The 15706-nt window shown below is 33.7% G+C and overlaps 2 protein-coding genes across 4 annotated transcripts in view; one reads left to right on the top strand and one right to left on the bottom strand.

The window, feature by feature from the left end:
• The window catches only part of cep290 (centrosomal protein 290), a 93487-nt gene extending 78415 nt beyond the window's left edge, over nt 1–15072 (bottom strand). Inside the window, exons 1-13 of one of the 3 annotated variants that reach the window (XM_059336110.1) lie at nt 13795–15072; nt 12121–12198; nt 10663–10732; nt 10539–10585; nt 8640–8774; nt 7556–7609; nt 7381–7401; nt 6006–6152; nt 5541–5723; nt 5266–5355; nt 3866–3988; nt 2841–2861; nt 2590–2713 (exon numbers count right to left, since the gene is read on the bottom strand). In XM_059336110.1, the coding sequence (XP_059192093.1) occupies nt 2590–2713; nt 2841–2861; nt 3866–3988; nt 5266–5355; nt 5541–5723; nt 6006–6152; nt 7381–7401; nt 7556–7609; nt 8640–8774; nt 10539–10585; nt 10663–10732; nt 12121–12198; nt 13795–13911 (1210 nt within the window). In that variant the 5' untranslated portion in view covers nt 13912–15072. The remainder of the gene's footprint in view (nt 1–2589; nt 2714–2840; nt 2862–3865; nt 3989–5265; nt 5356–5540; nt 5724–6005; nt 6153–7380; nt 7402–7555; nt 7610–8639; nt 8775–10538; nt 10586–10662; nt 10733–12120; nt 12199–13794) is intronic. The other 2 variants (XM_059336111.1, XM_059336112.1) reach the window with 2 other exon arrangements.
• Nucleotides 15073–15129: 57 nt separating this feature from the next.
• tmtc3 (transmembrane O-mannosyltransferase targeting cadherins 3) overlaps nt 15130–15706 on the top strand; it is a 53793-nt gene continuing 53216 nt past the window's right edge. Inside the window, exon 1 of the mRNA XM_059336113.1 lies at nt 15130–15490. The gene's annotated coding sequence lies outside the window, so the exon portion shown is untranslated. The remainder of the gene's footprint in view (nt 15491–15706) is intronic.

Genomic DNA, 15706 nt, shown 5'->3' with positions numbered 1-15706 from the left:
CCTGACAAAGAAGACACAAATATTAACTTTCCTATTTTGTTAAATTGGTGTTTTTCCAATGGAAATTATTATTTGGTGGCTCTAATAAGTCTCAAATGTTAAAATATGTGATTTTCCAATGTAATCTGGTGGTTCTAACAACTCTTTTAAAGTTAAACCTTCAAAATAAGACAAACATAGTTACAAATATACTCAAATTGTTAATTCAGTGCATCACTTTTTGTATCACTACGCTTCTAATGTACAAGGTCGTGTTTGACCCATGTGTGTAAACTTGATGTAATAATACAAAAACTATTTTTCTTCATAAAGTATGAAAGGAAAAATGGATATAATGATCTGTTGTAATAAAAAAAAAAAAGATATTCAAACACACAGCCAGCATGAAATAACATGGGAAATTAATGTGGGTCATTTTTGACCCATGTTGTGTATTAGAAGGTGTTAATATGTTGTGCATCAAAGGGTTAATAATAACATTATCCTTTAGTAAACTACACCACTGTCACACTACTGTTATGGTTCAGAAGGTCTCTGACAAGATAACCAGCAGTTTTTTTACAAGTTGTAGCATAATAAATCATTTATTAGTATAATTTACAGTCTGCAAGAGCGATATTAATGTAATATAATGTATATGATATGAGTAATATTTAACTCAGGGGTCTCAAACTCACGGCCAATTGCGGCCCTCGTGATGATATTTTGTGGCCCTCACCTTGATATGAAAGTTTAATGTGAGTTTTATATGAATGGCACTTTATCGTGTTGTGTGTGGAAGGTCCCTTTAATTACTTTTTTTTGGTAATTTAGTGTCTTGTTTTGGTAATTTTGTGTCTTTTGGGGTCATTTTGTGTCTTTTTTAAATAATTTTGTGTATTTTTTTAATGATTTTGTGTCTTTTTTTAATAATTGTGTGTCTTTTTTAATAATTTTGTGTCTTTTTTGTCATTTTTTGTCTTTTTCAAAGTAATTTAATGTTTTTTCTGTCGTTTTGTGTCTTTTTTTGGTCATTTTGATACTGCCTCCAGCGGCCCCCAGGTAATTTGAGTTTGAGACGCTTGATTTAACTCAACATTCATATTTCTGTTGTTCCATGAAAATGAGTATTTCCAAAATTATCAAGCTTAACTTCCAATTGAAAGTTTCTGTCAATTTACTGGAAACTTTCCACCCCTCTGCAGCCCTCGTCCCTCCATCACCTCAGTATAGTATTTATAAATCTTTAGATCAATCTAACTTGAGCAGAGGGCTGAGTTTAAACTTTACTGACACTTTAATATGAGATGATTCATGACTAAATTGGCCTTTCTGGGTGGTACTCCTTATTTAATGCGGAACTTGGCTACTAAAGAGCCATAAAAGGAGCTGAAAAGGAGCAGCATTAACAGTCATTTGGAGTCGTATTTTTTTTTGGCAACGCCGTCAGCTCTGTTTTGCTCTTCAGCTTTTTGAAAGCTTTACAGCTGAAAATCGATTCCTGCTGCGGGCGAAAACGATGACGATTAGAGCCGTGACACTGAACCAAACAGACATCATAATAGTTTTCTACGAGCAGGATCACATTACCTTTCATAACCTCTCCAACGACCCTTGTATGTCCTGTACCTTTTGAACCAGCGATTGATTATTTAGTCTTAAACAGGGCTCTCAAACTCAAATTACCTGGGGGCCGCTGGAGGCAGTATCAAAATGACAAAAAAAAGACAAAATTACTTTAAAAAAAAGACACAAAATGACAGAAAAAAACTAAATTACTTAAAAAAAGAAACAAGACAGGACAAAAAAAAGACACAAAATTAACAAAAAAGACACAAAATTATTTAAAAAAATACACAAAATTACCAAAAAATACACAAAATTACCATAAAAAAGACACAGAATTACCAAAAAATACACAAAATTAGTAAAAAAAGACACAATTATTTTAAAAAAAGACACAAAATTACCAAAAAAAAGACACAAAATTACTAAAAACAAAAGACTTATTTGTTTATATTTGGTCAAATGTACTTTAAATTGAACAGCAGAGCATATATTAATTTAAAATAACTTAAACAGTGAAAATAATTGAGTGGCCTATTACCACAATTGTGACAAATAAGTCACATTATGTTTCCGATTTTTAGGTTAAAAGCCTGATGTGACATAGACGTCACAGCGATATTTTTGTTACTTGTTTTATATTAATTTGTTCATGGAAGGCTTAGAATTGTTAAATGGGTTTGAATTTAGCCTCGTAACAAAAAATAAGCTTTTTGAAATTAGCTACTTTTTCACATTTCTGTTTCCAGTCACAGCCACATTTTGGAGAAGTCACTTCTTGTCACAGTCAAACAGTCAAACAGTCTTGCTAAGGGATTTAATGAGTTAATGTGAAGCATAAAGCTGAATATGGGAGATTATAGAACATTTAAAGTGTTTGTTACATGGGTTCTTATGGGTTAAGTACATTTTTTACTTAACTTTTACTTCAGTAAGTTTTGAATGCAGGACTTTTACTTGTAGTGGAGTCATTTCACAGTGTTTGTACTAGCACTTTTACTGAACTAAAGGATCTGAATACTTTTGATGCAGTGATCCACCCACCTTTGTCTTTCTTGGTGGACGTCTTTAGCTCCTCGATGAGCCGGGTGTGCTTCTCCATCTCCCCGGTGTACTGCTCCACTTGCTCGCTCAGGATCTTGATCTGATTATCTCTCTCTTGGACGGCCTTTAATCATTCAGCAACAACAAGACTGAGCACAACTGGACTGTCTGCACTTCCATCATTAAGGAAATTTATGAAATGGGGGGAGGCTGAGGTTGAGGTTGAGAGGAACAGGACAGATGAAACTTACAGCGCAAAGATCAAATATGACCTGGCCCAGAGCAGCGATAGAGAGGTGGAAGGGAGGAAAGGTTGATGAAGCATGTCAAGGCAAAGAGAAACAGCAGAAAGTAGGAAAAAATGGCATGAAGATAGAAGAACATGAAATGATAATACACACTGAACTCATACTTCTCCTGCTTAATGATCCTCCATATTGTAACTACAGGTGTATCTCAATACATTAGAACAGGGGTCTCAAACTCAAATTACCTGGGGGCCGCTGGAGGCAGTATCAAAATGACCAAAAAAATACACAACATTACTTAAAAAATACACAAAATGACAAAAAAAAACCCAAAATTACAAAAAAGACACAAAATGACTGAAAAAGCACTAAATTTAAAGACACAAAATGACAAAAAAGAGACAAAATGACCAAAAAATACACAGAATTATTAAAAAAGACACACAATTTTTTTTAAAAAGTAACAAAATGACCAAAAAATACACAAAATTACCAAAAAAGACACAATTATTAAAAAAGACACACAATTATTAAAAAAGGGGAAAAAATGACAATAAAAACACAAAATTACAAAAAAGACAAAAAATGACTGAAAAAACACTAAATTACTTGAAAGACACAAACTTACCAAAAAATACACAGAATTACCAAAAGACACAAAAATATTTTAAAAAAGAAACAAAATGACCAAAAAAGACACACAATTATTAAAAAAAGACAAAAAACTATTTCAAAAATGACAAAATTACCAAAAAAAGACACAAAATTACCAAAAAAGTAATTAAAGGCACCTTCCACACACAACACGGTAAAGTGCCATTCATATAAAACTCACATTAAACTTTCATATCAAGGTGGGGGCCACAAAATATCGTCACGGGGGCCGCAATTGGCCCGCGGGCCGCGAGTTTGAGGCCCATGTTCTGATGTATTGAGACACCTGTAGTATTTTCTTCTTATATATTATATATCTGAAGCGCTCTGACACACACAATGAGGATTATTTCCTCCCCAGGTTTGGGACAGACCTGCTGCAGGGCGATGATGTTGCTTTTGTCCAAGTCCAGCTGGGCTGAACGCAGCTTTTCCCTCAAATCACGGATCATCTGCTGGTACACCAGAATCTCCTCGTCCTTCCCAGAGAGCACTCTCTAAAAGGAAAAAAAACAAGTCAGCTCAATGACTGTCCTGAAAAATGGTTCAACACAGAGCTGAACTCAATTAGGAACCCATGGTAACCAATGCAAAACCATGTGCATTTTTACAGGATGTTGTAGCCGCTGGAACTAATGAGCACCAGGAATTAAATCCCTTTGTATGCATCCCCATTAACGCTCCTTTCTCCACACAAGCACTATCAAGTTTAGGCAAATTAGTCCAATAACATACTGAACAACATCATGAGGCGTTTTTGGGCCAGAGGAACTTCTTTATAGATCTAAAACCCCCTTTTTTATTGTGTTTTCACCACAACAAGTAGTGTTTCAAACCAGTTTTGAGCTCTTGTTTCAGAGTTTATGTTGACTGGTCCACAGACGTAAGTGTGTTGAATGCAACATATACATGTATATATATATACAGTACAGGCCAAAAGTTTGGACACACCTTCTCATTCAATGCATTTCCTTTATTTTCATGACTATTTACATTGGAGATTCATCAAAACTATTAATGAACACATGTGGAATTATGTACTTAACAAAAAAGTGTGAAATAACTGAAAACATGTCTTATATTCTAGTAAGCAAAGGGTGGCTACTTTGAGGAATCTAAAATACAAGACATGTTTTCAGTTATTTCACACTTTTTTTGTTAAGTACATAATTCCATATGTGTTCATTCATAGTTTTGATGCCTTCAGTGAGAATCTACAATGTAAATAGTCATGAAAAAGTATATATAGTATATATATATATATATATATATATATATATATATATATATATATATATGGGTCAGTGACAAATAAGGGTTGGCAAGATGTCAAATGGTGTAACCACAAAAAATTATAATTATTAAATACTTCATCCACCTACATTGTATTTAAGTGGACTTATACATATAATTACTTAATTTTAAAAAACATCAAATGAAATTTTTCGTCAAATATTGAGCAGAACATATTCTAAATACAACCATTTTTTTCAAAAGTTTTGACAAATTATGTAAAACTTTGCTATATACCATAGTGTTGCAATGTAAACATGGATTGTATTTTTTCTCATTTTAGTTCACATTTATTTCCCTGTATAATATAATAAAGATTTTTATGTGAAGTGAGTAGTTTGCCTTTTTTAGAAAGCTCTGTGCTGTGGTTGAAAGCTTTAAAATCCTTCCTTCCTTCCTTCTTTATGACATGTATGGTTACAGTACATCTGGCTGAAAGGAACAAGAGGTTGAAAGTTGTCGACGCCGGATTAAAACTCACCTTCCACTCCTCCACTTTGGCGTTGACCGCTGCCATAATTGGATCGTCGTCTTCAGTCATGCTATGCATTTTATCCGTTAGCTCTCTGACCTGCACATTAAACACACAGGCCGTTAAAGCTTTAATGACGCCGTCTTTTTAAGATGATAATCCTCCTCATGTGTGATAAACTTGTAATGAAATGATTAATAGTGTCAGGTAAGTCATGCCATCATGGAAAATGTAACTGCAAACAGGTGCCAAGAGGAAAGCAGTTCTCTGAGGAGGGTCCTTACTTGCAGCTTAGCGTGATCCCTCTCTCTGCGGAGCTGGTCCACCACGGAGTCAGTCTGCTGCACCACGATCTTCATCTTGTTGTACTCGTCCGTCATCTTCTCCATCTCCCTCACCGACTCCTCCAGGCCTTTCTGCATCTGCTCGTTCTGCGTCTTCAGGTGTGCGTTTTCATCCTCCACACGCTAACGGGACACAAAGTAAACAATTAATACAATTAGTGAGCATATGTTTCACATGCTGTACACAATTGTGAAGTAAAAATGCGGCTAAAAACACATGGAGGCTATTAAAATAAGTAGTAAATATTGAAATTATTTATTGGAACCACGCTGGTTTTGGCAGACCTTTCTTGCTATATAAGACAAACGCATAGGACCAAACAACAGGCTTTTAAAAAATAATGGTCTGTTGATTAATGAGTAAAGGATGGTATGTATAGAAGAAGAACAGATTTCCTGCAGTACCTGAAGGTCTTCCAGGCACTGGTAGAGCTGCCGGTTGGCCAGGTTGAGCTTCCTCTGGGTCTCAGCGGCCTCGTCTCTGTTCGGGCCCGGCTCCTTCTTATCCAGCTCCGCACGAAAATAGTCCACATCCTGCTGGAGCTGCTCGTTCTGTTGTGTGTGAGGGAAGGAGGGAATTCGTTTTTTTATTGTGGATCCAGAAATCCCTATAGTAACTAAGTTAGAGATGCTACATTAGTTTAGGGCTGGGCGATATATCGAGAGAGATATGTTTCCAGCATTTGGACTGATTATTATTATTATTCGATATAAAAGATACATCGATATATATTTTTAAATGTGATATGGAATGAGACCATATCGCATACAGTACTGCCCTACAAAGCAAAAAGGCAGTAAGTAGAATGCAGAATGCAGAAGTGAGAAAAATGACTTTAAAGTTATCCTGTCATCCAGCCTAAGTAGTAGCAGGTAGATTATTGGACATGTGGCTGTTTTGTTACTTTATATTAGCTTATTTTTTGTACATATCAATGCTCATATTTAATTTTATATTCTAAACGTGGCACCATACCAAGGAAAAAGGCAGTAGATTCTCCAAAAACTATTTTGCCACAACTTGGGCTCTGGGTGTGTTAGATACACTGTATTTGATATAATTGGAACCATTTGTTTTCCTGAAAATGGATATACCAAACCCAAACTAATTTGACCATTTTAGGTCAATATTTTCCAACAACATTGATGTTAAGGAGTGGACCTTAATCCAATTGAGAACTTGTGGGGTGACATCAAAAATGATGTTTCTGAAGCAAAACCAAGAAATGTAAATGATTTGTGAATGTTGTTAGAGAATGTTGGAGTGGAATAACAGCTGAAAGGAGCCACAAGTTGGTCGACTCCATGCCACACAGACGTGAAACAGTTATAAAAACAAACAAACAAGAAACAAAAAAGTTTGTACAAAATAGTTTTGAGTTTGTAAAGTCAACGGCAGACACTGCTATTTTTTTTGAACACGCCCCTTTCAACTAATTGCACAGCCTTAAAAGCGTGCATATCACGAATGCTGGGACTTGTTGGTTTTAATTTTAATTAATAAATAATCAGTGCAAATGCTGGAAACATATCTCTATGGTAGTTTCATCAGCAAGGATTGCTTTAGTTTAGTTTAGTTTAGTTCAGTTTTTCTACACAGGCCCGTAATCTTTGGATCATAAAAATGGGATAACTCACATTTGTACATTTAAATAAACATTTCAACATACTTACTTACTAGGTACTAACTTGTACCTTTGAACACTAACAAATAGTATCAAACTGATACTTATTTTACACAACTGAAACTTAAATGTACTACAGCTCCTTCTTTTCTTACCTTCGTCTTAATCTTTTTTATCTATCCCAGTGGAACAGAAAGAGATGAAAAGAGATGGGTAATTTGGAGAATGCATGCACAAAAGAAAACTAAAGAGAGAGCACATGATATTAGAAGGGAAGTGATGAATTAAACTCAAAATGATCCGAATCATGTTGCGATAGACGTCACAAACCTCTCTTTTCAGCTTCTTGACCTCTTCCTCAGCCGCATCCGCTCGTGTGACCAACTAGGAATTGAAACAGAGTTTACAGTGCACAAACAGAGGGAATCTAATGACACCAAGTGCACAAATAGCAAAAAAAATTGTTGGAACAAATATTTTATTACCTGAGTATATTAACTATATGTATAACATATAGAATTTAAATCTACCATCAAGACTGTGGTGATAGAGACATGTGCTTGTTTGCCTTAATAAGGCTCATTATGTTTTAATATTGTGTTATATTACACTTGTTTTATTGTAAATGTTATTTTTTTGGCACTTTTGTTGAGTTTTGGCTGCTATTTTGGCCAGGTCTCTCTTGAAAAAGAGATTCTGAATCTCAATGGGACTTCCTGCTTAAATAAAGGTTAAATAAAAAAAAATAAAAAAAATATATATACATATATTTTTTTAACCTTTATTTAAGCAAGTATATATATATATATATATATATATATATATTTTTTTTTTTTTTTTTTTTTTTTTTTTTTAATATGGGTCAATGACAAATAAGGGTTGACAAGATGTCAAATGGTGTAACCACAAAAAATGATAAATATTAAATACTTCATCCACCTACATATCGTATTTAAGTGGACTTATACATATAATTACTTAATTTTAAAGAACATCAAATTATTTTATTTTTAGTATTTCTACATTTACACATTAAGTCAATATTGAGCAGAACATATTCTAAATACAACCTTTTTTTTCAAAAGTTTTGACAAATTATGTAAAAATGTGTTATATACCATAGTGTTGCAATGTAAACGTGGATTGTATTTTTTCTCATTTTAGTTTTATTTCCCTGTATATAATCAGATTTTTATGGGGAAAAATGACTGGTTACACCAACTGACACTGCGTTAGATCACGTCATTGACCCATATATTTGTATATATGCAGTTCATAAAAAACCCTGGCACTGTATTTTTTCATGAATCACATCTAACTAATGACATCATACTGTGTGTGTGGGTCAGCCAAGGTCTGAATACTGAACCCTGCTGAGTCATACGGTTGGGAATTATGGGTAACGCGCTCATACCTCCTCGTTGGATTTCTTCTCTTTGCCCATTTCGGTCTGTAAATGGTTCAACTCCTTCTCCCTCAGCTCCAGCTGCGTCTCGAGCTGCCGGATCTCATCTCTCAGAAAGCGGCTGTCAGGCCCCGTGCCAGAGTGCTGAGGACCGGAAACGAGACAAACAAACACCCAAACAACCCCCACCAAGAAACCTCTTAGTGCCCCATCACCTCCATCTGTTCACAACACCAATACACGCATAATGAACAAGTCCTAAAAATAAGAATGACCTTATTTGCATTTCAAACTGTGGAAAGGCAAACTCTAAATACATACAAACCTTAGAAAAAAACAAACAATGAAGTTGAGACTAGATGTTATGGCTGTGTGCATGCAAGGAATTAGCTGTAATCTTCTTAGGTTCTGTCACCCAGTGATCACCACAACCAATCCCTTTGTAGCCACGGTTACACTCACTGATTGGCTACAAGATTTGAGACTGTTGCCGGAAGTAAAACATCATGGTGGGATGTTTTCCAGCTCATAGCAAAATTCCAAGAGCATTGAATACATATTTTATTTGCCCCTTTATAACATATACAGTCTAAAGTCACTGTTTAAAATGAATTTATAATCTATTTAAAAGATTTTAAGGTATTTTCTGAACTTTTTATAGGCACTGTGCGCAAAATTCATTACCGTAACACATTTAAAAAAATAAAAATAAAAGTTTTTTGTTGTTGTTTTTTTTCTTTGGCAAGCAGCTTAAATATGCTCAAGGGTAGCTGGTGTCACTAATATGTATTTAAAATATACACATATTTTAATGCAAACAATTTTATCATTACCGTAACATTTAAACATTTTTTCTCAAGTTTCATTCAGATTTATTGTTAAAAAAACATTATATTTGATTATATTCTGTTAAATTATACATTTTTAAACAAATGTGTATTTACTTTTATAAAGTTTATTAAATATTTAAGTTTGGGGAAACCATGACATTTTTATCTGGACGCATTACAGTAATGAATTTGTGAATCAAAAATGTATTATCGATTTAAAAGATTTTAAGGTATTTTCTGACATTTTTAGAGACACAAAATCTGTACCGTAACATGTTTTTTTTTTTTTTTTTAAGTTTCTTTGTTGTTGTTTTTTTTCTTTGGCAAGCATCTTAAATATGCTCAAGGGTAGCTGGTATCACCAATATGTATTTAAAATATAAACATTTTTACATTTTTTAAAATTAATTTAAACAAAACACAACATAAATCACCAATGGACAAACACAGTAAAAAAAAAGAAAAGAAAAAAACAACAACAAAATCACAAAACCAACCTAAATAAATATACACATATTTTAATGCAAACAATTCTATCATTACCGTAACATTTTTTCTCATCAATTTCCATTTAGATTTTGTTCTTTATACATTGTTAAAAAACATTTTATTTGATTATATTCTGTTAAATTATAAATTTTTAAACCAATGTATATTTATTTTTATAAAGTTTATTAAATATTTATTGTATATAAGTGTGGGGAAACCGTGACATTTTTATCTGGACGCATTACAGTAATTAATTTGTGAATCAAAAATATGTTTAAAAATATAGAAAATATTATTTTAACACAAAACAATGAATTGTGCCTCATTATGGCTATATTGTTATATCATATAAAAGTGAAATATATTTAGTTTAGTAAAATGTGTCCTTATAATCTTCACAAACATAACTTCATGAGAATCACCCAGTTAGACACATTCACACCTTTGTTTTCAGAATTATAATAGCACTGACATCCATCCCAGTGATAAGAAACAACCCTCCAGCTGCTCGGTGAGTATTATATAGTACTAAAATATGCATGCATGCAGTGTGTAAACAAATACACAGACAGGTGATAAAAAGCTTTACCATGTGCGCTTGTTCCAGCCTCGACACCTTGGCGAGGAGTTCATTTTCTACAGTGAAGAAGACATGATCAACAATTAAAATCGTACAATAACATTTTGATTTGCAAACTTTGTCTTGCACTTACCGGTTTTAGCATGCTTAACGCCAATGTCCTCCACAAACTTGTCAGCAATAGCAACTTCATGATCCTTTATCTAACAGGCACAGGGAGAGAAGACATTTATATCTAAAATGACAAACTTATATAATTTTAATTGCACAGACATAGAAGGGTGATTCTCATGAAGCCAGCCTAAACTATGTCTGTGGAGATTATAAGGACATACTTTATTAACCCTTTGATGCACAACATGGGTCTAAAGTGACCTGACAGAGTTTTTATGTTCTTTATCTTTGCAATAAATTATTTTCATCATTCAGTATTCCAGGTTTTCATCAATTTGTTTTTGATCATCATACATCCTAATTTTATGTTTTCCTTCATTCATTTTTGAATAAAATCCCTTTTTGTGTCACTACTCTTGTAATGCACAACATGGGTCAAAAACGACCTTAGCTAACTTCTTGGCTAAGTAGCTTGCTAACTACTTAGCTAACGTCTTGGCTAAGAAGTTAGCTTAACAAGCTTCTTAGCCAAGTAGCCAAGTTAGCTTTGTAATAATACAAAAACTTTTTTTCCTCATAAAGTATTAGAAGCAAAATGGAAATAATGATCTGTTGTTATCAAAAACAAGATATTTAAAGAATACTTGGAATATTCAATCATAAAATAAGTTGATACCAAAAGATAGAGCACAGAAACACACAGCAGCATTAAATAACATGGGAAATGAATTTGGGTCATTATTGACCCATGTTGTGGATTAGAAGGAGTGTCAATATGTTGTGCATCAAAGGGTTAAACTAAATATATTTCACTTTTATATGAATGAACAATATAGCCATAATGAGGCACAATTCATTGTTTTGTGTTTAAAATAATATTTTCTATATTTTTAAACAGATTTTTGATTGAAAAATTCATTATTGGAATGTGTCCAGATAAAAATGTCATGGTTTCCCCACACTTATATACAATAAATATTTAATAAACTTTATAAAAATAAATACACATTTGTTTAAAATGTATCATTTAACAGAATATAATCAAATATAATGTTTTTCAACAATAAATCTGAATGAAAATTGATGAGAAAAAAATGGTTAAATGTTACGGTAATGATTGTTTGCATTAAAATATGTGTATATTTTAATAAAATACATTTTGGTGATACCAGCTACCTTTGAGCATATTTAGGTTCTTGCCAAAGAAAAAAAAGAAAAAAAAACAACTTTTGTTGTTTTTTTATTTTAAAATGTGTTATGGTAATGAATTTTGCTCACAGTGTCTCTAAAAATGTCAGAAAATTTTTCAATTAGAATATAAATTAATGTTAAACAGTGACTTTAGATTGTATATGTTATAAAGGGTCAAAGAAAATATGTATTCAATGCTCTTGGATTTTTGCTATGAGCTGTACCATGTTCATGAGAATCACCCAGAAACTGTAGTTATTAATCAAATATTTTTGCTTAATAATACCTTTAATAGGGCCTGAAACACTCTGAGGACTTGAATAATTTTCTCCGGAGCTTTACCGTTCACCTCCCATTCTTCTGTCTGCATGGAACATAAGGTGTAAAGTGAAAAATGGTTAAAAAATAATAATAATTAAAAAAAAAAAGTAAAGTCATTTTGATAGCACAAATGTGTTCAAGCACAAGGAACCTGGAAAAAACTGAGCCAAAACTGTAACCAATACAAAACTTTGACATAATTAGATAATAATAAAAATAATAATACATTTGATTTATAAGCGCCTTTCAAAACATCCAAGGTCACTGTACAACAAAACATAAAATTATTTAAAAACAGTGGCAAAAAAATAAAACATCAGACAGTATTGAGATGGCTGCAAGTTTAATAAAGACTTTTATGCTGATTTAAGGCTACTATGTGAAATGTCCAGGTTAACAGTGACCACAGAAGGAGGGGGAAGTCAACGCTAAATAATCTGATTAGTACATTTTGCTGACAAATCCATTTAGCAAGGAGCTGTGAAAAATTATCTCCGATCAGCAGGACAGCTGTCTTTCTTTGTGCAAGTAGACATGAATTAACTCTATGGAGTCTTGGACTATTTTGTCAATTTTTGAATCCTTGAAACTTTTCACCCTGCCTGTATACACCACTGAAAAAAAATGTTTAAATGCCATGTTGGTCAATTTTTTTCAGCACAACCTCACCTATATGACCTAATTATTATTTTTTCATCCTGACTTACTGGATCAACAGTTTGAACCCAAAAGAAACAAAGAAAAAACAGCATGAAATGTGGTTTTGAATGTTTTTTTTGTTACTTCCAAAACACTATCATGCTCAATAAAGAATTTGAAATGTTACAAATGTGAACAAAGGTTGCAAATCTAACATATAAGAGGGTTACATCCAGTTCTATCATTTTATACTAAATATATTTGAGCTTGTCTCCAGTTTTACTTGGTATATCATCATCAAACTGAAACTGGCCTCATGGAGTTTACAGCCAGAACTTTAGAGGTAATTTTACAGTAGGGCTCCACGCTGCTTTGTTTTCTAGTCTGGATGTGATGAAGATGTCATGCTTTGGAGCTTTTGGAGATGAAACCACCTGCACATTACTTCTTCATGACGTGAAGACATAAAAAATGAAGCAACATTTAGTCTTGCCATCAGTTTCCCTCTAAAGTTCTGGCTTGAAACTCCATACCAGATGTTTTTTGATGATATTCGGAGATAATGTCAAATATATTTAGTATAAAAATATAGAACTCGATATTTTCTTCATCTTACCTGTTATATGTTATAATTACAACCCGTGTTCATATTCATATATATGCAACATGCACATTTCTGTGTGTGAAACATAATTTTCAAGATCAGATTTTATGTTTTTCTTTGTTTCTTTTGGGTTCAAAATTTCGATCAAGTAAGTCAAAGTTAAAAATGTATTATCAGGACATATAGGTGAGGTAACGCTGAAAAAACTGATACCAACATGGCATGGTGAAGATTTTTAACAGATTTTTTAAAGGACATAATAGCCCAAGATTCCAGAGGGTTAACACACGCAGCACTGACTGTTCCCAACATGCAATTTGAAACCAGATTTGTGTTTGTGCAACAGAGAAGAAATCTGAGATCTAATCAAAACTGGTGTGAAGTGGTGACAATTACCAAAAGGAACATGCCGAAGACCTCGTCCACTTGGTCTTTTTCCCATTCTAGGAGGCTCTCTGGGTCAATTCTTGCCACTTTATCCCACTCAAAGGCAGCAGCACGCATCTTGGCCATGGTGTGTTTGTGAATATTTAACCAGGAAGTGAGCAGTTAAAGGTGAAAACTGGCTGCACAGTGTCACTGTTAGCTGGTTAGCTTGCTCACTGGAGTTAGGAAGCTGTGGCTAAACATTGCTGTACTCCTCAAAATAAGCCTCACATTTTAACTTAACTAAGTCACACTACATTTAGTTTAGTTAACTGCGCATGCCATGAGGTTTGGGTGACGTCACGCTAAGTTAACGAGACTTAACAAACTCAAGCAGCTCCACTTGTGTTGATGAATTAGCTTAGCTAGACGCTGTGATTTATAAGTTAAACGTGTTAACCTGAATGCCTGTTATTAAGATACGCTCAGGATGACACGTTAAATTGAACCAGGTAGAAAATAAAGGCTACAGGTGAGATAAAATAACAATAAACAGCCTCGAGGTCTCCATGTTGTGACGCTTCTGCTGCTGCTAGGTTACCATTGACAACACAACGGTAACTAGGTTAGCTGGTTAAGCTAACGTTAGTCCAACAGAAGTAAGACTAGCGACGAGTGGACCTTTGTAGGAATATTTACCAAACTGTAGAGAAGTGACGCGTTTAATATTAACACAAAGTACTTAAAAGTCGCATCATTTGTCAAAAATCACCGAGCAGCTTGGCTAACGTTTAACTTGCGCGGTCACCTCTGCCCCGGAAGTAATAGTGATGACGCGCCGGAACAACAATAACCGAAAAATACGTTCACTGTTTCAGAAAGAAGTTGTATCAACCCCCTACGTCATTGCTTATTGGAATAATTTTATTGATAACCTTAATTGGGAGAAGATTTGGAATTTGCCAGCAAAATATATAGTCAACAATAAGATCAAAGAAATTTCTTTTAAAATAATTCACAGAATCTACCCCACTAAAATTTTTCTTCAACGTTTTAAAAAAGATTTAGATTTGAATTGCTTTTTTTTGTGAAGGGCACCCTGAAAGTATTCTTCATTTATTTTGGTCTTGCCCTTTTTCGTCTAAGTTCTGGAAAGATATTTGTAACTTCCTTTTTTTTTCAATTGAACCTAATTTGTCCCTTTGTTTTGAAAATATACTGTTTGGTTTCACTGACTTCCCATACACAAAAAAAAAATCAATATTACATTATAAATCTAATTATACTATTGGCAAAATATCACATACATAAATCTCGATACACACAAAAAAAATCCCCTCTTTTCTATATTTATAAGTGAAACCAGGCAGTATATTAATTCTATTAAAGACTCTACTAATTTGAAAGCTGCTAAAACTCTGAATATTTGTAATTTTTATAATATTTTTGTATGACAACCTCTTTATGATTTATTGAAACCCCCTGGCGACGTTCTGATGTATTTTTTTGTATTACACCCCACCCAACTGCCTTAATAAAAAAATAAAAAATAAAAAAAATAAAAAAACCTCTGCCCCGGAAGTAGTAGTGATGACGCGCCGAGGCTAGCTATAGCTATTTAGCTTCCACAAGTGGAATGCCGCTTGAATTGTTTACTCTTTATTTTAACCATTCCGAGTTTTTCATCTCATCTCTACAGTCACCGGCTGCCCTTTGTGTAGACACGGTAGGTGTGAAGTCTAATAAATGACTTAGAAATGCACCCACGTCCACCTTATCCCCTTTAAAGACTGGTCTCAACCTAGTTAGCATTAGCTAGCTGCTAATTTTGCTTTATCGTTCGCGAGCGTTATGTGCACGAGACACTAAAGAAATGTCAGATCATACTAATCTGAGCTGTTGTGTACATTCACAGTGCAGCGATCGAGCGATAGCTATGCTG

The sequence above is a fragment of the Centropristis striata genome, chromosome 6, assembly GCF_030273125.1.
Source record: "Centropristis striata isolate RG_2023a ecotype Rhode Island chromosome 6, C.striata_1.0, whole genome shotgun sequence".
Taxonomy (NCBI): Eukaryota; Metazoa; Chordata; class Actinopteri; order Perciformes; family Serranidae; genus Centropristis; species Centropristis striata.
The sequence above is the reverse complement of the archived record's forward strand: the minus strand, read 5'-3'. Positions and strand labels throughout refer to the sequence as shown.